The sequence below is a fragment of the Aphis gossypii genome, chromosome 2, assembly GCF_020184175.1.
Source record: "Aphis gossypii isolate Hap1 chromosome 2, ASM2018417v2, whole genome shotgun sequence".
Taxonomy (NCBI): domain Eukaryota; kingdom Metazoa; phylum Arthropoda; class Insecta; order Hemiptera; family Aphididae; genus Aphis; species Aphis gossypii.
The window spans coordinates 10,684,788-10,712,553 of NC_065531.1; the positions used below are offsets into that span (position 1 = coordinate 10,684,788).

General features: G+C 24.4%; 1 protein-coding gene across 4 annotated transcripts in view; it reads left to right on the plus strand.

Moving 5' to 3' along the window:
- LOC114121288 (lachesin-like) overlaps positions 1-27,766 on the plus strand; it is a 176,126-nt gene that overhangs the window by 133,641 nt on the left and 14,719 nt on the right. For all 4 annotated transcript variants that reach the window (XM_050199484.1, XM_050199485.1, XM_050199486.1 and 1 more), the window contains 4 exons: positions 2,731-2,901; positions 5,746-5,874; positions 7,431-7,569; positions 19,225-19,373. In XM_050199484.1, coding sequence (XP_050055441.1) covers positions 2,731-2,901; positions 5,746-5,874; positions 7,431-7,569; positions 19,225-19,373 — 588 coding nt within the window. The remainder of the gene's footprint in view (positions 1-2,730; positions 2,902-5,745; positions 5,875-7,430; positions 7,570-19,224; positions 19,374-27,766) is intronic.

Below are 27,766 nucleotides of genomic sequence, written 5' to 3' on the forward strand. Positions count from 1 at the left end.
AATAGATTTTTTACAACATTTAGATTCTGAGTAGAGCAGTGGATTATATTAATTTATTTTACAATGGTGTGCCTTTTTTTCTGTTTATCGTAAATTTTCGTATTATGTACTAAATACATGGTTTTCAAATTTAAGGGAGGAATAAAATTTAATCTTGTTGATACTATAGGGGATTAAAAGCAAACAATTCATTGAACTTTTCAAAATAATCAGAATAAATAAAAAATAATAATAAAGTAATCTTGAATTATTGTACTTTAAAAATAAATTTTTGACAAAATCAATTTTCTTATTATTTTGTAATTCAAAAATTCATAATTATAATTAGATACTTGAAATATACATCAGATATTTATATTTAGGTAATTTAAAACTCAATATTATAAAATGTACTCGGTAAAAATCTTAAAATTATAGCACAACGTTCTTAATAAATTATTGTAATATCCATTTTAAAATATTAAAAAACAACATTCTTATTTTTTTTCTTATAACTATTGTTATATATTTTTTAAATTCATATATTAACAAAATTCGTCATATTCACAAAAATATATAAATTGTACAACTGTAGTTAAAAGCTTATAAAATGTTTATTTTGATGTGTAAAACTTGAATATTCATTTATATTATGCTTTTAATGTAAAAATTAAACTAGATAGAAAATTAAAATATGTAAAGATTTATTGTCGTTTGATTGTTATAAAATTAAAATGTTAGGTACAAACTATGTAGGTATCTATATTATGTGTTAAGAAGGTGTCAATATTTTTAGGGTATGGTGTTATGCTTACTCATGGGTTATGTAAACATATATATTGGTGACCACCACACAGGGATACATAAGAAGTGGATAATCTGTTAAACTTAAATTATAGATGTTATTACGGTACAGAGTAAACATGAACGAAGAGCATCTAGTTACTCGTTAGTTCCCAGAGTTTAAACACAGCATGTGTACGGGGGTTATTTAAATTTTCTGTTTACTGTACGTGATAAAACTAAAATTAACTGATATGTTTTTTCAATGTGTACAAGGTTTGTTTTTGTGTCATACCAGCATCTTTGGTGACGCAGCTATAAATTGTATAGATCATCTTCCGCAAGGGTCTTTATAACAAGAAGAAACACGAAACCCAGATGATTTATACGATATTGTTTAATATAATATATTAAGCTAATAATCACATAAAATGCTGATTTATAGAGCTGTATAAAATATGAAATCATAAAAATTATAATATTATTTAATATTTAAAGTTAATTTAAATACACACATTTTACACCCAAGCATTGTGTGTGTGATTTTGATGATTTTAGTTTTATAGATTTTTGATTGATATTTCAGAAATCGATTATAAATAAAGTAATTAGTAAAAAAAAAAACTTTTATGATTACCTATTAAGTGTAACAATAAACATATTGAATAATATTATTCGAATTATTATAAACGAATTTGATATGATTATAAATAATACAAATTTTATTTATATAGAATTTTTTAATATGTATGTATTAATGTACCTATTTAATTGTTTTTTTTATTTATTTTTAAAAATACAAGAAGATATTTAAAGTGGATTAAATAATACAATATAAACCTAATAAAATTAAAATTATTATGCAATTTATAAATATATATAAATGACAGCTATTATTAATTTGTTATAAATCTATATTTTGTTCTAGTTGTCAGATTGTATTTTTTTTAAGAATTTTAAATAAGTTACTTACTATATCCAATTTTTAAATACCTATATTATAGATTTTTCAATGTATATATAAGTTTGTGGATTTTTCTGGTTTTATACTATATACTATTGGTAGTTGGTACATTGATAATAAATTATTGTCAAGTATTATATCCATGTTCTATCTCAAAAGTGAGATTTTTTAGTACAGACATCTTACATAAATTTCATCACAATTTTGTGAAAAACGACTAATGTTTTTCTTGTGGTAAATTAATTTTGTTATTTTTAATTCTTTAGTACGTTTTTAGAATGTTTTTCAATATTGAGTTTTATATTTTTTAAATGAGTTTCTTATTATTTAATAGGTTCCTCTTCATATAGATTTTTTATAATTTATTCCAGATTCTATTAATGCATGATAAATTACGCTAGTTTAAGATTCAGGATTAAAATGTATTAGTTAGATTTTCGAAAGCATATTATTATGATATTTTTCTTTATTTAATTGTTGCGAGTTTTATGTGGTAATTCCATTTAATTTTTGACCATAACAGATTTTTAAACCCAACTATTTACAGGTTTCAATTGGTTTTATGAGAGTTCAGCATTTAAAAATGTTTTGATTTAAACATACATCTATATATAATATATATAAATATATATATATATTTTATAATTAAATATTTCATAAATGTAAAATTTTAGACTTTACATTAGGTTAGGTTATTTATAGTGGTGTAGTGCTTCTGCTGATTTGGAATTTGTTACCTTTTTGTTATCATAGATAATAATATGACTATTCTCTTCTTTACGGATTGTACACTCATTCTTGTATCTATTTCACTCCTGGCCGATACTATATTTTAAACCCTCTTGTGACTACTTTCTTATGTTTTTCAAATAATCTTAAATATTTGTATACATCATTTCTTTATAAGCTTACCTATTGTTTAATAACCAATAATTAAATTTAAAATTATTACGTTAATATGCAATTATAATGATAAATGCTATATTTATTTTTTGTTCATTTAGTTCCACCAGACATAAAAGACGAAGAAACTATATCTGACATCACTGTAAAGGAAGGAGAAAACGCTACGTTGGCATGCAAGGCCAAAGGCAATCCACTACCAAAAATTACTTGGAAGCGAGAGGATGGTCATAAAATAGCTATAAAAAACAAATCAAAAAAAACAATGTTATGTGAGTAATTACGTAGTTTTATAATTTTAATACAATGTTTAATATAATATTACTTTAAAGCTAATACTAAAATAGTATAGTTGAATCTTTAATTCAATATTTTGTAATCCGTATTTTAAATACGCTATACTACTCGTAGTATGTACTAATTAGTACAAAAATTAAATGTGATGATGTTGCGAGTTACAGACATGGGTAATGTGAGTCAAAAGCAACAATTTGTGACACTACTTGTGTATTATTATTTATAATTAAAACATCCAAGACAATTTAAGGTATGCATGGTACAATAACATAAAATATTACAATGACGTTAAGTACCTACATAATTTCTGAGGTAGAGAAATAATTATTAATTATAGACTATGGATATAATATTAATATAATAAAGTGAAAAGGGGAAATTAATTAATGAATAAATAAACGAGATAAATGTCGATAACTACGTTTATATATTTTTTTTTTAAATCATTAAATTTTTGTCTTGGTTATTCGATATTGTTGGAGTTGGTAGCAACAAAATATATGCATACAATGGTCAATGAGTTGATCGGAATAGTGTAAAAGTTGTAAGAGATATCATTTGTTTTTTTTTTTATTAAGATTATCATGATTTTAATTATTATTATATCGACGATTAAGAATAAACTTCTAATGAAGTTAAATATGTTATTCTCCCTACATAATGCGCACTTGGCCGATCTGTTTTTTTCATTGGTAAAGTGGGTTGAAATTAAATATTCTATAGACTTCATATTGGTGTGACATGAAATGATAATAGCAATTTAAAATAAGTCAATAGCCCAGTTGTAAATTTTAACTTTATAATAGAGCACTTGTTTCTTTCATGTTATTTCTAAAATGTATATTTATGTACAAGTACAGTATCATATTTAAAATATTAATGCAGAGTTTTCGAGAATAATATTAAACTATTTGAATTATACTTTTAATAAACCATATATGAATTAATAATTCATTAGTGTTTTATATTTGATTTTTTTTTTTTTTTTTTTTTTTATTCAGTATGTAATAGCTAAAAACAAAATAAAATCAGTTTTAACTAAAAGGTAAAAATGCTTTACAATATATTATATTTATTTTTTTAGTAATTTTTTTTAAATTATTATTATTTTTCAAAATTATAATATGATAATATCGTTTTTTCTTCTAAATATACTAATATTCAGCATAGTGATAGTAATGTGTTTAAATATCGTTATTAAAATTATAAATCAAATATTTAACTGTTTTCACATACAGTTTTTATAAAAATACATTAATGTTCATTATTTAAATTTAATAATAATAATTAATAAATCATATAAATATTGTTTTTGGTTATTTTTATTGCATTTTCAAACTAACATTAACATTTAATTATTTTTAAAACGTCTATATGGTATTTTTTTGATCCTATTTTACAGACAAATTTCCTTTAAAAATGCATTTGTGTTTATAATACGTAGTATATAGCTATGTTGATGCAGTTTTAATATAAAGGTTGAATGAATTAAAATTAATGAGTTTAAATTAGTATAATTTGGTTGGTATAACAGATTTTTTTTTTTTTAATTTAAAGTAAAGTATATTCTATTTAGTTAAATAATTTCCATTCATCAGTACCTACGTGTATAACTTAAATGTCACATAAACCTAGGATAAAATTTCTTAAATGAATTTAATATACTTAAATATAATTGTTTTGACCTACCTTAAAATAAAAATAAATAAATGTAATTTAAATGAAGTATTATAGAAAACAATTACAACATATCTCACTAACAAATTATTATTTTCGTGTATCAAATACAAACAATTCCTTAAAATATGTACTTCAAGTACACATAATAGTATAATACTATAGTTTAAATGGCTTAACACATTTTGATATCTATTTTTCACATTTTATGTTAAAGTGTTATGTTTGTGAAAGGTATGCTTGTAAATAATTATTAATTGAAATTGACATTGAGTATTGTTCGACGTTATTAATACCGTCTGTGCTTCATTTATCCAAAATAAAATATGTCCATAACGGACTATTTTATAAATATACAGTATATTATTGTTTACTGTAACATTTCCTGATGGACGTACAATTGTAAATCCACGTCAGTGAAAAAATAAACTTGTTGTGAGTTTTAATAGATAAAAATTAAAGCGTTATATTATCTAAACAGAACATTAATTACTCTCTTCCTATTCCATTTGTTTTGATGTTTATTTTACAATTGGAATCCGATTTACTCACATATTGTAAATTATATTTCTATATCCCTAAAAATTGTTGCTGGATTACTAATATTATTTGGATAATACAGGGAAATACTGTTATAATTTTTATCACTCGTTAAACACATTTTACTAGGACCTACTTAAGCTTATCAATTGGCATATTTACATATATTTTGTTATACACTTTTAATACACTATAGGTAATGTATTTTTACGAATGTTTATGTTGAACAGAATCAATAATAAACATAATAATATTTATATTTTCAGAAATAGATATGGAAGATAGATTTTTGCCGTATGTTTTATTGAGAATATACGTTCGATATGTATTAAATGTGTTTCATTATATTTCCATCATTATCAGTTATTTAAATTAGTTCCCTACTATATATATATATATATATTATGTATTGTCCATTTTGTTATTCATACGCAAATTACTTTGAGCTCTTATAGTTGGTAACTACTAACGAAAAATAGTTGTTAAAATAATTTAAAGTTATAAAAGTACAAATTCAGTGTATTAGGGTTATAGTTTTTATTATTTGAAATACCTAGTAATATTTTATTGATTTCGAATGATGTTTATTATTTGTTGACTAGTGGATAAGGTACGTGGAGAACCACTGTTGCTTAACAAAGTAGACCGCAGTCAGATGGGACATTATTTGTGTATAGCGTCCAACGATGTACCACCGGCTGTTAGCAAGAGGATCACGTTAAACGTTAACTGTGAGTATTCGACATCCGGTCAACATCGAATCCCTATTCAGAAAACCACAAAATCGTTATCAGAAAATTAATTAAATAATTTGAATACTGGATTACACGATATATCCACCGTCCAGGGTTCAAACACACTTGGTGACATTTCATTAAACTGTTTGTTGACCAAATGGTTATTTACAATACGGTGCTCAACTGCTTTGGAGCACTTTCCCCAATTGCCAATAACTGTAAATTTAATAATAAATATTATAATATACAATACACATAAACAAAGAGTGAATATAAACATATGAATAGTACAACGATGTTATATATTATGCAGTTACATTAACGATGAATATAGCGAACGAGAGTAATGTTAAACTTTCAACAGGTATTCAATTCAGTTGAGTAAAAACATTGTTGACTATAAATTTATAATTAAAAATAAATTCTGTCCGGATTTATTAAAATAAATTTATTTTACCTTATTTTATTATTGTTTTAGTAAAAATACGTAACTCCCAAATGATATTATTTTATTCAGCTTGTGTTAATTTTGTAGACCATAATTTGTGGAGAATATGATATATTAATAATAATATTTGAATAATTGAATACTTAATAATTAATGACACTTAATCGAAGATATTCCTACTACCCAAATACTTAAAAATATGTAGCATACTATTTATTAAGTGACAAGGGTTACATTTATTATATAAATTCTGTATAATGTGTATTATTTATGCAAATTAACTATAGGAAGCTCTAATTTTAATAATAATTTGACATAATATGCAGCGTTTTCATTAAATGTGATATTTGATTGTTTAGATAATATACAATAAGCTAGTATTTTTTTCAAACCAATAAATTATATCTTGAGTAATTTTTATAAATTATATTATTTATATTTATATTGTATGTATCAACTAGGCAGTTTAAATGGTTTGGATTTTCATTTTATTTTTTTTTTTCAATTGAAGAATAATACACACATTTCGATAAATTTTCAATTCTATAGTTTATAGGTAACTTGTTGGAAATGTTCTATGTTCAACGATGTGTACGATATAACAAGATTTAAAATTATTCTAAATATTATATTTAACCTTTAAAATGGTGTAACAATAAAGATTTATTTTTTTTTTAATTTTTCCATTAAATAATTGGATACTACTATATATTTTTTATTATGTGGTTTAAATACATTTAAATCTGATACAAGAATCTGCTTTTTAGTCTTTGGGTTATACGTGTTTCATTATCAACATAAAATCACATTTTAACTCAATGTAATACGTTTACAAAACAATACTGAGTGATGAAAAAGAAACCAATTGTGTTTAATTTGTCGGGGTATCAAATTAACTCAATTTGCAATCAATGACTTAAGGTTACACGAATCTTATACACATATTCGGAGTTTTATCCCTTATTATATTCAATATTCCAACTAAAATGATAAATAAATCCATAAATATTTGATCAAATACATTACTTTTTTTTTAAGTTTATAATATAGTTCTGATTATTCAATACAATTTATTTATTTATATTTTTTGTAATCATTTCAGTTTCTCCAGTAGTCTGGGTGACGAATCAAATGGTAAGCGCACCACTTAATACACATGTACGACTGGAGTGTTTTGTAGAGTCGTTTCCAATTTCCGTCAATTACTGGACTAACGAAAAAGGAGAAATGATTCCTCAAGGGTAAGAACTAAATGTTTATTTATATATTTATTGAACTATTTACGTATAGCCACTTAAAAATTAATTACTGTTAATAGTTTAAACATGATGCTATTTCATACTAGCTAAATAAATACCTATAATAAGTATTACCCATTTCCGCCAAAATAATATTAGCGATTTTCGCTACAGCCCTTTTTCACCAAAAACAAAAAAGGTATGACTCCTGTTTTAGCCCAAAAAAAAGTTTAGGAACCATCGATTTTAATTTTCAACCAGTTTTTAGCAGTGGTAGGTGTATATACTCGTATGTATAACACATAGAAATTACTAATAACATTTGTAAATAATTTAGAATTAAAAACTACTGAAAAGGCAATAATAAGAATAAATCCAAAAAAACAAGTAGACACACTTTTGTAAAAACTATTTCTTTTGATTATGTGGCTTTTTAAAAACTCTAATTTACATGTAAATAATATCTTTATTATTTTCTTGTATTATAATGTATATTTTTAAGGCATTTTGAAATTCTTTATATATAAATATATAAGAGAACAGGCCTTTTTTTTGTTTCAATTTTGTGACGACACTTTTTAACTTTTTTCAATTTTTTTTTTTTTCACAAAGTTATTCCAAATGCCCTCCTTAGTGTCACTACATCGCCAATTTTTCATTTTGTATTGTCTGAGGGGAGAATTGTATTTCTATGTTACAATTTTGTGACGATCCTATTTAATTTTTTCATTTTTTTTCACAGAGTTATTCCAAATACCAACCTGAGCATTACTACATCGCCCAATTTTTTTTTTTTATTGTCTAAGGGGAGAATTGTATTATTTTGCTACAATTTTGTGAAGACACTATTTAAATCTATTTTAATTTTTTTTTTTTTACAGAGTAGTTCTAAATATCTTCTCGAGTATCACCACGTAGCGTCGCCGGATTTTCATTTTTTTTTTTTTTGTCTGAGGAGGAGGGGAGGGGTGATTGTATTTAAAGATTACGGTTTTTAGCATGTCATTTAAATAATTTAAAGATTTTTTTTCACAAGTTTATTTTTAGTTTAGCTACTACTATTATTTAACTCTTGATCAACTATAAATATTGATTATAGTATTTTTCTTCTTTAAAACATAACTGTGTGTGTTTATTTAAGAATTTAATTTAGAGAAAGTAAAAACTGCACACGGGTGAAGCCGGAAAATTTAGTTAATATATTATATTCAAATATAATGGAAATGTTATTTAATTACATTTGTATATGGTTTCAAAATAATGATTTAGGAAAACATCTGTTCACAAAAATATAATTTTGGTGTAAAAGAACTATGCGTAAATCAGGGAATTAGATTTTAGGAAGAAAAAATACCATACCTATAAAATATAACAAAAAAAGTTAATATCTATTTTTATTTTTTTAGTAAATTATAAAATTCCTTGTATAATTATCCAAAATCTCAACTTAATTATTTTGATAATTTAAAATGTATGATTTATTATTTGTAAGATAATCTAATTCACATTTTTTTTATTAACTATTATATCATTAATACATCATGGTTAAATTATTTTAAATGACAAATAATACGTGCAACTATTATTAAAATTACTAAAATTATTAAAAAAAATAATAATAATAACCATAATAAATCGCTTTATACATAATTTTTAAGTATAATATAAAATAAGCTACAACGAATAGTTAATTATCTCGTACAAAATATAGAAAACGAATACTTCGTTAACTTAATTAAAGTGTAATGAATTTACCGTGTGTGATACAAGTTTATATTAATTATAAAATCTATAATTTTAATTAAAAGTCTTTAAGCGTTATATGATATTAGACATTACTTGACTATAAAAAAAGCTTAATGTGTTCATTTTTTTCTTGTCTCTTAAGAGCTTATGTGTAAATATAAAAAGGTGTGTCATTGTTATTCAACAATAGGTATTGCAAACTAAAAAAAAAAAAAAACAATATACATTAAGGTATTAAATTGTATGTACGTACGCAAACTAACTGATAAAAATTATTATTTCCCAGGCATTGTGATAATATATATGTTAACGTAAAAACCTGACGCTTATAATTTATCTACCTATTCGGAAAACAAAAATGTTTGCCATGGGAATACTGTTAATCAAATACTCGATGGTAAAAGGTTGGAAAACAATCGCGATTCCCAGTCTTAATTAAGCTACTCATTTCTTTACTAACACTTGTTTTTGAAATGGAGAAAAATAGTGAAAGCAAAAAAAAAAAACTACCAAGAAGCAAATGGAAAATGCTCTGTTTGCTCGTATAATCTGTTAACAAGATGAAGATGACAGCGCACAGGGTGGAAATGTTTATATTTCTTTTTTGTTGTTTATTATTAGTCGTTCAATAGCTGAGTCGAGTCACGTCTTACACTCCTTATCATGCAATTAATTACAACGGTCATATTTTGGGGTAAAGGCAAAGGCAAAATTAGTTATCCAATCAGAATTTCCTGTCTCATCGATCATCCGAAAGAAAAATTTGTTTATTGAAAAATATAATAAAATATCTGTCAAAGTTTTACATAATATCACGGAAATAAGTTGAAATCGTGGTATTATTACCATTATTATTGAATTATACGTATATTCATTTCAAAAATAAGCTCAATCTATCAGGTATTTAGTATACTCTTTGGACATGATTTATGGAAAAAATGTCATGAATGTAAAATAATGTTTGACGATCAATTAAGTAGATTTTAAAAATTAAGTTGTTGATCATAATCTATATAATATTGAAATTAACGAAAATATTGTTTAACAAATTGTTAAATTATAATTATGAATAAAATTTGAATTTACATCAAGTATTATTATATTTTTTTCAATTGTATAAAAATTTAACTATTCAAAAATTTAATTAATATATTACGCATATATTAGACAATTAGGATTATTTTTTTTATACATATTGTTTGACCTTAAACATTTCAGTTTTATAATGAAACATGATTTAGTATTAGTGAGCTTAAATTATAATTCTTGCTCAGAAATTCTTATTATAAATAAATTATTAATTACCAGGTTTAAGAAGTTAAATATTTATGAAAGTGAAGTAGATTAGTGTGATATAATTTGTGAAATTGTGGTATACTACTTCACTTAAACTTTTAATTCTCAATACCTAATGATAATAATAATAATAATAAATTACCATTTAATATATAGATGTTTACAGCAAAATGTGCAGACAAATATTGTTCTTAATAATAATAAACTTAGTTGCTAAAATAGATTAATAAAAAATAAATTATTGTAAATTATAACTAAACAAAAACTAAAATAATTCCAAAATAACTTGAAAGCCAAAATCAATGTAATTTAACTGTATGTAAATAGTGATGAGAAAAAATATATTATTTTAAAATATATATCGTTGCACGGTTTTATAATTATTTTACATTTTTTTTTTATATACATATTAAATATTTAAATAAATTACTTATGAAGCAAAGTGTACAGCAATTTTACAGGTTATTGTAAATTATGTAAGATGTAATATCTACAAAATAAAAAAAAAAAAAAAAAAAAAATCAGATTAATAGGTCTAATCATTATACATAGATTGTATGAGAATTTTCATCGCCACTTTTGTGTATAGGAACAATGCAAAACTAAATTTCAATTTGTATAGTAACTTTTCCATCAGGATTGAGAGTTCGTCTTTAGATACATTATGTTGAATTTTCAATGTTATTAGTTCACTAAGGGAACCCCACATACACTAATCTAAATTATCCAAACATGCTGATAATATTAAGAGCATACCTTCGTGGGTATCAACCCATAGAATTAATAATAAACCGATAAACAATACCGATAACATTAACGGTTTTTTAAGCAGATGTCCAAAATGAAACAACGTTTTATTGTCCTGCCTCAGAACAAGTAAGCTAACGCAGATAACTTGCGAGAATTTCATCAACGAACAATAGCGAAAACATCATTTTAACTTATTGATAATCTAAAGTTGGGATGTATTATAAATTTGTTAAGCATTTCTACGGTTGATTGTAAGATATTTAGGCAATAGAACGGATTGTATATATTAGATTCTCGTATACAAATTATACATATCAACCATTGAGAAATTAATGTTTTAGATTATGATAATAATTATTTTGATTGGTACTTAAAAAATATTTGTTAAAGTAAAAAAAGTTTAAGAACTTAATTTTAAAAATAACTGAGAAAAAAATTTTTTTCTCAAAACTTAATTTGTTTTTTTTTTCTGTAATCCAACAATTAATACATAAATTTACAGGCTCAACATTTCACCAAATAACTTATTGGCATTTACCAGAGAATACATTAATCTAAAAATAATTTAATTTTTTTTGTGTTGTATACCTATATTTATTTTAATTTTTTTGATTTATCTGTAATACAACTTTTCTTTTTTGTTAAAATAGCTTAAACATTTAATACAAGGTTCCTTATAACTTGTTTACGTATACATTTAATATACCAGACATTCGTATTTTCATATTTTTAACCTTTCTAAGTTAAAATCTCAACAAATTCATCAAACACTATATATCTATATTGACATTATATTAAATTATATGTAAATAGAATTTATTGTCGTAAATAAAGAAATGTTTATTATTACAACAGCAAAACTTGCATAATATTATTTTGTAGTGATTATAAAATATATATAGTTGTTATTACATATTTATTTATACAATTTGAATACCTATTCAATGCAAGATCCATATAAGTTTATACTATTTTTTTTTTTATAATAATTATAATAAAAAGCTACCACAATTTCAACAATTTTATTTTATGAGTTCCCAAAATTGTCATGTCAAAAAATAGAATATATACTCGTACTTTAAAAATTATTTAAAAAGATTTTAGATTTTTATTCTAACTCAATACATTTTAAGTAATCCGATATAAACTTACTTATCATTTTCTATAATGAATGTAAATTTCATAACATTCTGATGGCTCGTCATTTTGAGCTGATTAAAGATATTTGAAATTATTAATATTCTTCCAACACATGCTTTTCTTATTGTAATTAAAAGTTTATCAAAGTCACGCAAGTTGAAAATTATTTTGTACTTGGAAATAATATAAAATATTTTTATTTTTTTGTATAGCCAATTCTTGAAATGTAACATATTAAGTTCCTCTAAAATATACTACGCTGTACATATATATAGGTAAAGTTTAAGTTTTTAAGTTAAAATTGGGATAAAATTATATATTTAAATGAATAATAATGATTTTAGTTATTTTGTCATTATTTAAAAATACTATTACTTAATTTATAATTTCATCAATCTTTTTATTGACTATTATTATATTTTACAACCCATACTATGAACAATGCTATTTTTGAAATATTTAAATTACTTCCAAGCTATTATTTATTTTATAGCTCTACAAACTTATTCACAACGTTCTAAGTAAGTCGGTATTGACTCAAAACTTAATAACAATACTATATTATGATGTTGAATACTATAATACAAGTATACAATGTATACTATACATAATATAATAAATTAAATGCTTTTGGTTATCACTAATCAACATGTGATGCACTGATGCCTACGTAGTAATATTAATATTATAAACACATCATAATATATTGTACTTAGTGATAAATATAGGCTGTCAGACATCTCTGTTTAGAATCGTTTTTAGAATGCAATTATATGGATGTGTCCCATTCGGCTCCCGTTTTTCTTAAGCGGCTCCCGTTTATAAAAAGGTGAATTCCCAAATGGCTCCCATCGAAAAAAGTTTTACGAACAGGTAAAAGGCTCCGATATTTTATAACACAAATTCCTTCCCACTTCTGGTATATTTAGGACTGTCTCAAAAAAAGTGTCGATAAAATGTATCTATGTACATAAACTAGAATATAAAAAATTATACAAAAAAATCATTTATTACTGTGAATTCAATTTCATTAAGTTAATATTACATTTTAGCGTAAAAAAAAAAATAATTGAAAGAATGTATATTATGTAAAATAAAAATAAAATAAAATACATAATACACTCAATCATCGGTAATTATGATACTATAGGTACACGATTACGTACAATATATAATTAATCTCGTTATAGAAATTATGTTTAATGTTTTGATATTTCCGATAGTAATAATATGTTCGATATTTTTGGTATTCCGTTTTAAAAATATGGTTTATAGTTCGATAAAATCTGGTGATCAGTCACCTAACTTTCAGAAATTTGAGAATTTACCTGTTTGTAAAACTTTTTTTGGGCGGGAAAAGTTTGGGAATTTACCCGTTCGTAAAATCTTTTTAGACTGTAGCCAATTGGAAATAAGCAAACAATGGACAGGAACCGTTTGAGACGTGTCAAATTATTTATCATTGAATTCATATTTAACATTTATATTGTAGTTATTTATCAAATGATTAGATACAGTCGATACCTAATAAACAAAAGAAAGATGCTTACTTGTCTTATTTTCTTTATTTACATCACCGTGAGAACGGATCCAATTCTCGATTCCAATAAGTAAATAATAATACGGGATTTACTATAAAAGTAGATCTGACAAAGATGTTAAATACGTACTCAGTGAGACGATCATAATGATAGAGCAAGCAATATGCTCATATATTTTTTAGGTCATACAAGAGAGAAAAAAAATCTCGTCAACCATGATAACAATATTATGTATAATATACACGACTACATATACGACTTACAATATAAATTAAGAACGTCCCTAATGACCTCGTAGATTCTGATATGCTGCAATGGTAATTATAATAGGTATATTGTCATGCGAGTATATAATATCGAATAGCGAGAAGGAAGGGAAATAACAATCAATTATTTTTACGATAGAGTTGACGGTATACTGGATGATTCGTCAACCGCACGCTCACCTTCTTTTTTTTTCTTAAACTGTGCTTTTATTCAAAACCCGATTTCTGGAACTATTAAACTATGTGACTGATGTTTTTAATTATTTAGATTTTTTTATTTCTATTTAAAAATTACTCTTTTGATTTAAGGTGCATATACGTTTTCCACAGAAGTCATCCGGTTGATAAAATATAATGGGGAAACAACCCTCGTTTGAAAACGTTGACGTATCTTAATCTAGGCTCGAATGAATAATTTTCAAATAGCAATATAAAATATTACCCGAGTATCATGATATTATTATATTGTCATGAAAAGACGGTCAGCGATATACTGGTAATCGTCGAAAAACACAGAACTTTTATCTAAACGATACAATTACAATATTATATACGTTACCGGATGAGGGAATCGTCCTGTGTTAAAATATAGTGCGTTTTGGTGCTCTTCGGAGAGTGGTGTTTGGGGTAGGCTGGTGGGAGACGGCGACCGTTTGATGAATAATCGCTTCGTTTTGTTCCGACGTAATTAAACGAGCCCGGCATCGAATATATCGTGTGCGATTTTCCGGGAAAATTTCGGTCGCGCGTCCGACACTACAATAAAACACGCGACCGTTGCGGGGGCGAGCGGATGGCCGGCAGTCGCGCTCACGCACATATTTTCACGCCATTAACCACGCACCACCGTCATCCGAATGCTCAGACATTATATGCGCTGTCCTACAGCGTATATACATATATTATATCGGCGACGTATGTTATTATTGTTATTTGTATTTATATATATTATATTATATATGTTGTGTGCTGTGCGTGCGGGCCTACGTGTGTGCCGGCGTTAGGGCGTGAATTGCGGACGCGTAAAACCGTTTTTAACGCGCGTCGCGCCGCCGGCCGACCGTCATCATTCTTCTTCCGTGATGCAGTTTTGCCGCCCGCCGTCGCACTTTTTTTTATATTTTTTATTCTATTTTCGCCACATGTCGTTATACGGTCCCGCATTATCATCGTAGTCGGTATAATAATATGTATTATAACGTGTGTGTGTGTGTGTGTGTGTTCGTTGCACCCGCACGCCATCCGAACGTATCATACATTATCGAGTTTATATTATATATATAAAGTGCGTGTGTGTGTAAATATTATTATATTGTCGCGATAACTCCAGTGGACGACGGGCGGGTTAGAGAGGTTTGAAAATCGTGTGTTAAACGATGGTTTTGTATGATATACGACCACCTTTCGGCCAACGCTATATTATAGTAAATATTAGGGCTATAGGATAGATTTATATTATTATTTTGCTACCTACGTACACAAAATCAAAAAATATGCGTTTAATTACAAAAATATTATGTAATATATAATTATAATTCACCAATATGTTTTAAATGATTACAGAGAGAAGCAACTTATTATAATGTTAAAACGAATAGAATACAGATAATTTTATGTGAGTTTATTATTTTTTGTTTGTTACCTGTTCTCACTTTTAATTTTTAAATAAACCCACGAAATTTTCACATTATTTTCGTCAATTACAAAAAATAAGTGGTTTTATAAAATTGAAATATTAGGAGCGTAATATGACGAGACATCTACCATTTTAAACTACTTTCAACAAAATATTCATTTTTGTGTTCATATTTAATACGTGCAATAATAAACATTATTCTTAGACTATGTGTAAAATAATAATGATTGCAAATATATACTTCTATGCTATATAGTAGGTTTCGAATAAATCATTGTTATGGATATGGATATGAATTTAATACTACTTTAAAACAGTGTGAAAAGATTGATAGAAAAAATAAAATTAAATTAAAATTAGTCTAAATAGTATTTTTTTAAGTGCTATAAGTTCTGAACAATTGATAAAAATGGAGTTATCTTGTTCTTGCACGGAACCCTTCAATTACGTATTGATTTTAGTATAATAATTAATAATAAATTAAAAAGTTTTACGTTACCACAGATAATACTTTTTAAGTTATAACAAAATAATAAGCATTGTTATTTATCATTAAAATATGTAATAAAAAAAAGTTAACAATTTTCGTTTACCTATCTTATTTTAAAAGATACATAATTCAAACTGTTTTTCGACTTCTTGCACTAATAATAAATTACTCTTAATCAACATTGACCATTGGTCTATACAGATAGTCAAATTTTTTATGGTCTAAGAATAAGTAATAATTATTAAAGCATAATGATTATTATGAAGTTAAAAGTCGGTGAAAATAAAATATTTAAACCACCGCGACCGTTATAATATTTAAATTTTATCTTAATTTTAATTTAATAATGTAATACATATTTGACATTAGAATCAGATTTAAATTAGTTTTTTTTTTTTTTTATAAACAAAAAGAAAACAACTTTTTTAACAGTATGGTTAGTTATTGAATCTGTTTTACTATTCTACTAATAAATCTTTAAAATAAAGAAATAAATAAAACAAAGGTGTTTTTTTTTTTAATTTAAGAAATGGATTTCGGAATATAGTTTTGTATAATTTGTAGCAGTAATTTAAATACTATGTATTATATTATTTCAAAATCACGAAAGCTCATTATATTATAATCTACAGAAGAGAATAGATAAATTAAAAGGAAAATAAATAATTGAAGTTTTTTTTTTTTTGAGATTAAAATTATTCAAAAAGTACAAAGTTTTTATGGGTCAGGTGGTGTAAAAAGCACCAGAAGTAATTTTATTTTCATTTTTACATTTGTAAAAATGGTAAAAAAATCCCAACCATTATTGTATTATTATAATATAAGGAATCCTTATACTATAAAGCAAGAAAACAACCTTTTAAGATATTAAAACTGTTTTCGCTATTTTCTTTTAAGTACTTATTTTGTAGGTATAAGAATAATATAAAGAAACGAATTGTATTTTGTTCAAACGTTATATTTTTAAAGCCACTTATTAACTTATTTTATTTTTATTAATACTTTTTCTATGTTGTTTGCATATTACACTAAAGAAAATTAATATATTATTTTTTATGTATATGACGTTATGTTAACCATAACAAGAATTTCATTCAACACTATTATATGAATGAAAACTACAAAATTATTTTGTAACAGCATTATTTATAAAAATTGTATTTTTGAACATTTTTAAAGTACAATTTTGTTCTATGATTAGTATAATAGGAATAATAATAAGAAAGCATTGTTACATTTATGAACGTCAAAGGTGATTTTAATTTCAACTCAAATATTATCATCTCTGTTAATTTTGTAAATAAAAAGTATTTTTTTATTTTTTTTAATAATAACGTACAATATTTAAGTTAATAGATGTTCACTAAAATATTTTAATACAGTATACATTTAAAATTATAGGACTACGTTTGTTTTAATAAAATGTGTATTCAGTTTGAAGCCTAAAAATATAATTTACTTACTTTTGTATATGGTCAACTGGTGTTGATGATAGTCTTGCGGGGGTGTCCATGGTGGTTATAGAAAAATATAACTTATAAAGGACCTACAATATTTTTAAATTTGATTAGTACTATCGATATACTAAAGTTAAAGAAAATTGGTCTGATCTATTATGATTTGTGAATGTTTCTGTATTTTAATTTATTAATAAAACATGCATATGTCACATATCATGTTTTGTATTTGCACAATAAGTATTTATACAATTAAAATAAATGCACATTTAAACGTATGTTATAGAACAATATAGTTTTTATCATTAATAACTTTATATTAATTGTAAATTTATCATACATCTAGCCAAATTGTATAAAAATTATAAAAACATAAATTTATTTAACTTTAAAATTTACATTATTAATTATAATACGTATGTATGTAAGTAAGGAAAAATATTTTAAAATATAATAAAACATGTTATTAACTTACTATCATGTACCAAGTTATTTAGTAACATATAATATTACACATTTATACATATATTTTGTGATTTTTGGATTTCGATGATAATGATTGTTGTAATTCCATCATTACCTAAAAAGTAGTTATGATATTTAAAACCATTTAAAGACGCTGATTGCTGATATTTAGTCAATTAGAATAAAAAAAAAAATTCGAAGTATTATACACAAATACATACACAGTCATAAATCTATTCGTAATAAAATTATACTCATTTATATTTGATTTTTGTTTATTTTATGTACTATTAGTAAATAATGTAGGTGACTTGCATCTTATGCATATAATAATTTAAATGTTAGATTCTAAATTCTTGTTTAACGATATCTCTTGCAATGAAATACAAATTATCATTCTAAATTATGAAAGTTATCGGTGTTTTAGTAATATTATAAATATAATAATATAATAATGTGAACCACCATTATGATATTTATGTTGTGCTGTGAACCTCATTTTATACATATAAATGTATATTATATACATTATACATAACACAAATCAAGATATATGTGCCATTTTACGTACGTTTGTTCTATATTTTTATGTTATCCCATCACACGTTCTCACTTAACTATTTTTTATTACAATGCTACATTTATTAATAATAATCATTCGGCCAAAACAAGCATGTGTGCCTAACCAGTCTAGTTAAATATAAAGTTTCGTGTATAATTATTAGATCATCAGTTGGGATCTAATAGTTCAGTTTAAAAATTAATTATAACTCCGTTTTACAATTTTTTTTTTTCGAAAACGTATCTATTTAATTTATCATTTATATAAATAATTAATTAATTTTACTATTATTTACATGTTATGTTTTAGGCAAAAGTACTATATAGAAGAAGTTAAAACCAACTACAGAGTAAATATGTATCTCAATATTCAGAATTTGGATTTAAACGATCTGGGAACTTACGCATGTTTAGCGACAAATTCTATGGGACACGCAAATAACTCAGTACGAGTACACAGTAAGTTCACTGAATAATTTTATTGTTATTAACTAGTTGAATATTATTTATTAAGCAAATAATATTGGAAGAGGTCATATTATTTTTATACGTATATTGTAAAAAAAAAATATTGATAAGAGCCATATTTAATTGTTAGTAATTTTGCTTGTGAAATATTATATTTTGAAACGAATTTGATGACCTTGTGAAATTCAACAAATTTTGTTAAAATTTAATAAAATATTAATTATTAAAATACTAAATAATGTCACGATTGTTCAGTTTTGAATGATTCGTATATCATTTAAAGGTGAATTTCTACAGTTGGGTTAATATTTTCATTATAACACCTAATTCATAATTGTGCACTCTGGTTAAATAACTATTTAAGCTCAGATTGTTTTTATGATAAAATAACATAATAATATTTTACAGTTATACCCCGCACATTACTTACGTTGACCCTTTCTATTGTTCATATCTACAATATGCATTAGTATAATATAACCAACCCAGGTAATTGATTTTTATTATTATTGCAACACTAGGTTTTATACATTAAAATATTTGGGACCATAATTGCATAATAATTGATAGTATTTTGCGTTTACAGTACCATCGTATAATAATAAACACATATAACACGATACAAATAATACTGTTATACAGAATTAAAAATATTTATACAACTTAGGTATATGCCAATAATAAAACCACAAAAAGTATTACGCTTACGTCGTTTTAAATACATAATATTAAATTATTATAATACATATTATAATATAGATGTTAGAATATTATATTTTTATATGCAGATTGTGACAGAAATAACGGATAATTAATGTAATTAACTGCAACTATGCAATAAACTTTATCCTGTTTGATATTATTATTTTTCCTTTCATATTATAATATTATTATAATCAAAATAAATTTAATAATATATTGACTATACCTACTAAAAGTCATTGTGATTACATTAAAATTTTTAGTTATTTTCGATAAACTCTATATACGTATTATAACAATTGACATCCACGTATGATAGCGTTGAGTTTTTTATTTTGTTTTTATACCGTTATATAAATTCATTGATTGGCACGAAACGATCTCGTAAAACTTATTATGCTAGAGATTGTACATATATATGTGAACTTTTTTACCGTCAGTACATAAAAATAGACTAAATATACCAAAATATTTGTGCGGCATTATGTTCATACAATATTATTGAAACATTGTAAGAGTTGTACGGACATGGGCATTTTTTAAAAATGTTTCTAAACATAGAAGCACCGTTAATTTTGAATGGGTATATTTCGCCATACAAAAGTCCACTTTTATTTTTTTGTTAAAATACTTGTTAGATAGCACTTACCTATCAGATATCAGTATTATACTGATCCGTTTGAAATTAACGCATCAATGATACACTTACATTTGGGTTTCATCACTAACGTGGCATTTTATTTACACAATCCAGAAAATAGTTTGTTAAATGCATGCAAAATATGTTTGTATGTATAATATAGAAATACTTATACCACAACTGAAATGTGATTTGTTTCATCCAAAGTTTTTTTTTTTTTTATTTTGGTTTTTAATTGTAAAGCTATGGTACAAGTTTTAAAAAGTACTAAATATTTTGGAGCATATTTTTTTCCCTATATCTAGTTGATATACTGGTTAACCCGTATTTTATTTATGTCAATACCGCGATTACCATCAAATTAATTACATTTTGACTTTGTGAAAAAAACGTCTGTTTTTCTCTTGGTGGTACAAACTAAGTAAAAAAAAAAAATATATAGCGGCGCTTCGACAGTGTAATATATCTAAAAGCAGAGTTTGCCCATTTAAACCGCGTACATTTCGTTGTTTTCAACGAAGTTTATTAATTTACCAACTTCTGGACCACTATTTATTACAAGCACGCATCAAAATATCAAAAATATTGTACAAATTATAATTTTGTAAACAATTATGTTAATAAGTACGATAACTTAAGTGAAGTTATTAAGTATAATGTGGCAACTTTTATGAATAAAATGATAATAAAATATGCCCGACGGTAACCACGTTTTTTAAACGGGTCGCCGACTATTTCTTCAGTGCTCCAACCACTGTTCATATAACCGTGCGGTGAGGATGCTAATGCATACTTCGATTGTTCCACGATGGTAGGTACGAGTTGGTCTGTTGTGCAGTCATTCGGTTGCATGATTACTACCTGTATAAAATATTCTGAACAATAATTAAAATATTATGCAGTGTACATCGATATAGGTACTTGGTTTATTTTTCAACGATTTTTTTTCAGCGTGTTATATATTTTTTAATAATGAATAAAAATTAGTAATTTTGCAACGAAAACTTTTTGCGTAAACCTGTGTATATAAAAAGCTATACCAAAAATATTAGGTATTAAATACTGTAACTATTAACTTGACAAAAATATCTTAAAATAATATTTGAAAATTTATATTTTTGATTTTGTTAACCCTGCAATTATATAGGTACACCTGTAAAAATGCATATTTTGCAAATAAATAATTTTAGTATTGAGAAGGTACCTAATATATTTGGTATACTTAGCTTTTTTTATAACATAAAACAATAATTAGTATTTTTGTTCAAATTACAATATAACTATAAAAATACTTGACTATAAGTGTTCATTATTTTTGGTGAATTTAATATAAGATTTAAACTAATTCTAGTATTAAGTAAAATATATTAAGCAGTATTTTTAATGTGTATGCAAACGTATTACTAATTGTCAGATATTATTATAACAAAAAGAAGAAGAATTTGAAAATTATCATAAGCTAAATACTTAAGAAAAATACACCGTATAATGTTTATATAAATATATATAAAAAAAAAAAATAAAAAATGGTTTAATACGCAGAACTAAGTACCTACTGAAATGTGTTGTATAAAAATACAGTTTTATTTAAAAGTTAATTCAATAAATCTTCATATTTAAACTATTTTTCATTTTTATTGGCATTATTACTTTAAAAGTATATGGATTTGAAGGTAATAATAAAAGTAATAAAAAAAAAAATGAAAGTTTTAGTATATTATGACTTAAATTCAAGTATAAAGCTAATATATGCGAATTTAATGTGTTTGATATTATGCAGTATTCTAAAAATCTTTATTCTAAATAAAAATTGAAATCTATGTATCTCTAAACTTAATTAATGTTCTATATACATTATTCAAGAATAATTGAGTAATATTGGTAAAGAATATCGTACCTACTAACTATATATAAAAATTTAAATACCCGATAATATGAATTAAATTTTTTGTTTGCTTTTGTAAAATATTTTATTATTTTAATTTCTATAATACAATATGTGTACTATTATCCACATAAATCTTGAAAATAAACTGCAACGAGCGTGTGCTTACATTATTTTTTTTTTATATATATATTTTAAAAGGCATGGTATTATTACAGAATTAAATAATAATAATTGTTATACGTTAACAAATATTTATATGGTACATACTATGTTTATGTGTTTCCAAACAAAAGTTATAATGGTGTTATGAAGTTCAAACGATTAAGGTTTGGAATGTGTTTTTGAAAACAAAATAACAATGATTTTAGAACCCGAGTGAGAAATAAACAAAAAAAAGTACTGTGGGCTTTTAACGATAATGAGTTCCAATATTCGCAGTGGGTAATAATCTACACCTGGTAGGAGCCTAATAATGTCGTTGCGTGCAAGAACGAGGAAAGCCGAATCGCCTAGTGGGGTTTTTGGCAAATGGTCCAAAACCGTTTATTGGCTATCGTATATTTCTATTGATCATTTGGTCATAAAAAAAAAAAATAAATAAAATAATAAATAACGATGAAAAGAATTCGATTCACATTGAAACTTAAAGACGGGAAATAAAATGTTTTCTTTTTATATATATAAATAAGTTTGAAATTCAAAACTCATAAAAGGTAGTCATTCCTGATAACTGGTAAGTATATACTATTCGATAAAACTTTAAAATACATAATTGATAATAAACTGTTATGAGGTATAATATATTAGACAAACCTGTGATGTTTTATTTTCAACAAAGTTTTATGGACACATGTTCAACTCAAAACAATTTTTTTTTTATTTACACTATGCATTACAATTTGAATTTAATATTACTACGAAACTCAGTATTGGAGTAAAATAGTATAATAACCTAAAAATGTAGATAATTAATATGTAATAATAATTAATAGTGAAAATGATTAATAGTGGTCATAATATTACTTAAATAATAAATATTGTACTTACTTATTTGATAGTGATTTAGTTAGGTAGCTTACAGAGGCTTCCATATTTAAACAGTATATTCATTTAAAATTATAAAACATACCTACTTAAATTAAGAATCATCTATTTATTTATACTTTTAAAATAGGTATATAATTATTATCCATACTGTATGTTATATTTAATATATAATTGTTATCTATTTGAATGAAATGAGTTAAACTGGTTATTGCTAAAATAATACGTTTAATTTAAATTCATATAATATATAAAATAAACAGGAATAATGTATATATATATCCATTTATTAAGACAGGGGATAACAGTTTGTTATCCTTCGTAAAGTGCTTTTCGACAAATAAAAATGTCTCGGTTGAGTTATACTATTTTTTTTTTTTTTTTTATTGGAGTTTTTTATTAATATTTTATTTTTTTTTCGTGAGCGTCCATTCTAAAATGTCCCGTCTAGGGATAAATGACGCGTGACCCCTACTGACGACACATGGTGGCGTTATCACACAGGTGTTGGTAATATCCACCGTTCACGAAGCCAGCAATGCTATACAAATACGACAGACCCATTATCATAATATCCACACCCTGCAGGACACATTCGCGGTGCACGGGTGCAGAAAAAATGTATGAGGACCGTTCTCACTATAAATTTGAATTTTTGCACAGTGCCCTTCTCATAACCCGTTTCTATATCTTGATAATAATATAAGTATAACAATCATTATTACATTTAGCTATAACATTACCCTATTGAAAAGTGGAGTTAATACTGTCATAATGTTAGGGGTAGAACATAATTCTGTACTACACTCATCAATGAATGGAATTGTAAACGTTTTAAGCCACACAATTCGGAAATATGTTGTACTCAAATTTTAATGCAATTTTCCAAGCTTTTTATAAGGTTAGGTAGGTATTTGATTATTTAATTAAGTTATAGAATTTTACGTACGTTTTTTACACAAAAATAAGATCAACATCTAAAGGATATAATAAAATAGTATTAGACCACAAACAATGTTTAGATCAAACAATCAACGAATATCACTAATATTTGATTCATCAAAATATAATAAAATATTTTTCAAGTATTTGTTACAAGTAAACAAGTACCAAGGTATCAAATTATTATTATTTTTTTTTTTGTTTGTAATTATTAAAACTCGTTAATAAAATTTGTACCATTGAATTCAATTGACAAAATTTTAAGTTTTGACATTTTAAGTTCATTAACTTTTTTATAACGTTATTATTTAAGAGAATAAGATAAATTTACAATAATAAATAATAAATATCAACATTTCCCAGAAAGAGTAGTGTTGTTTTTGGGGTCATTTTGATAATCGATTATTTGATCAAAATCGAATGGAATCATGTTCCCGAAAAGATAAAATGTGCGGAATCGTGCTTTACCGATTGGTGAACAGTGGTGATGTCCAATGTTTGTTATACTTGAGTGTAATATGGAAAAATTTGAAAATTATTAAAATATTTCATTTTTCCTCTCCACACATATTTAAGCGGCATTCTACATTAGGACCAAAAATGTATTAATCTTGCACGTCATATAAAATTAACTAAAGCCTAATACTTCTGTTTAATAACTATGTTTTGATTAAGATTAACATATTTTGGTAATTTGTTCGTGTAAGTACGTTAATTGTATAGCATTTATCTTTGATAAATTTGTTTTGACCGTCAGTACACTTTGATTTATTTATATATATTAAATATATAATATTTTACACATTATGTTTAACTTTTATGATAATTAAATATGGCATCGTTATAATGTATTCAAAAGCTGCATTGTGGTATTGACGTCTGATTGACGGATCACTAATTCCAATAGATATTTTCAGGAGCTCCTGGGAAGAGTTGATAAGCTGCATTCATTTTAAAATACTCTACGGATTAAATCCATATGACTGTTTCAAATCATTGTTTAAATCATACTTCGTTTTAAGGATTTAAATTAATGTAGTTTTTTTATTTTATTTTAATTAATTTTTTTTTACATGATGAAGTTTTCATTTTTAGATTGTTGAGCATCATGATGCTGTTATACAGCTACAATACATTATCTGCAAAATTTTATAAATAAATCGTTAACCACTTTTTTGAACTACAATATACATAATAGTAGATACTAATCAACATTTTTTAAAACTGTATTAAAATAAATATCCGAGTTAACCCGTAACGGTTAATGGTAAATAGCGTATATAAGAAATATGATAATATGTCTAAGATGTACTCAAAATCTAAAGAACTGTGTTTTTTATTATATGAATGATCTTTATCAATTTTTGCAAAATAAAAGAACTGTGAACATTAAAATACAAAGGAAACAACTGCACAAAATTAATATATTAATGAATATGTTACCATAATTTAATATTCTATTTTTATTATATATATACATAGCTACATATATCCACTATCCAGTAATACAGTTTTTGATTTAATTTATATTATTTAAATTTGGTAAAATCTTGAATACTTAAAATAAAAAGTCTTAAAATTAATTTTTGTTTTTATGGTTTAATTATTAATTCACATCATTTTTTTTTTTTACCTATCGTTATGTATTGAAGCAGAAAATGACATATTATGTATATTAGTTTTATAGCGTACAACTTACTATATTTACATGTAATGTATGAGATACTTAATTTAAAAACATATATTTTTATCATAATTTACTGAAGTAAAAAAAGGAAATAATCGAATTTAATTTAATTTTAGTCAAGTAATCATAACAGTATAACTAAAAAATTAAAAATATATCTTTGATAAATCCATTTTTACGGTAGTATTAAGAACTATAAATAGTAACACAAACAATATACTTACATACTTACACATACATAAATAAAATTTTTTTTTAAAAATATTTCATAAAATTATTTTATTTTATATAGATACTTTGTTAATAATAATAATAAAAATACTATGAGTTTAGTCAACTATTATTATTAAATCATTGAATTATCTACCATCTTTGGATGATATTTATCAATAGTTTTATATATTCATGTCCTTATAGGTAACCAAAAAGTTACTTCATCTATTATCGAGAATTTGACAAAACAATTACTTCAAACTATTTTCAAATTTTACCCTTCGAGTAAGAAGTATGTTGTGCTTTCCAAAATTACCCTTTACTGCAAGTATCCTACTTTCAAAACATGACAATAATTGACGGCTCATACTAATGATTAATTTAGTTTGTTATGAAAGTTTCTTGTGTCATTTAAGTAATTTTTAAGGGAAAAATAATGTTTTTTTTATAGTTTATTGATTTTATTTCATTTATCATTCAACCATTCAACATCAACGAAAAATCAATAAATTATTGATATAATATTTACAACCTTTATTATAATATAACATATAAAATGTATATAATATATTTTAAAAAATGTTTAATATAATTTTAACGTTAAATTATCATTTTAAGGATTAAAAATTAAATAATACGATTTTATCTAGGTACTTGAAATTTTAATTTTAATATTATGAATAATACGTATATAAGTATATTACTATATATTATGTGATTCCACATACAGATTATTTGTTGCAAATTTCAGTGGTTCTTCTTTTTATTATTATTGTTTCATTAAGCAAATGTTAAAATTAAACATGTTTTCAACTTCGTTTTTTTAAAATGATTAACTGTTATTCATATTATCTAAACGCATTATATAACATAGAAAATAAACTAAACTTTCAAATACACCAAATTTGAAAGGACAAAGAACAATATTTTGGACGATTGTTCACTATGGCCATAAATCATGAGCGTACACATAATATTTCGTCACTAGAAAACATTCGTGTAAAGCTTAAGAAAAAGAAAAAAAAACGAAAGATGGTGAAAGTGTTGTGCAAATGGAATAAGTGTCAAATAAAAGTTTCTGGAGACCATAAATCATTCTAACCTAAACCCATAGTGTTGTATTGTGCATATAATTGTTTAAAACATAGAAAACTGAAAGTTTATTTAAATCCTTAATATTACTGATCATTCGTGTAAGTAAAATAAAATAATATTTTTTATACACATAGTTAGTTATATGAATATACAATATTTATAACTAAATAGGT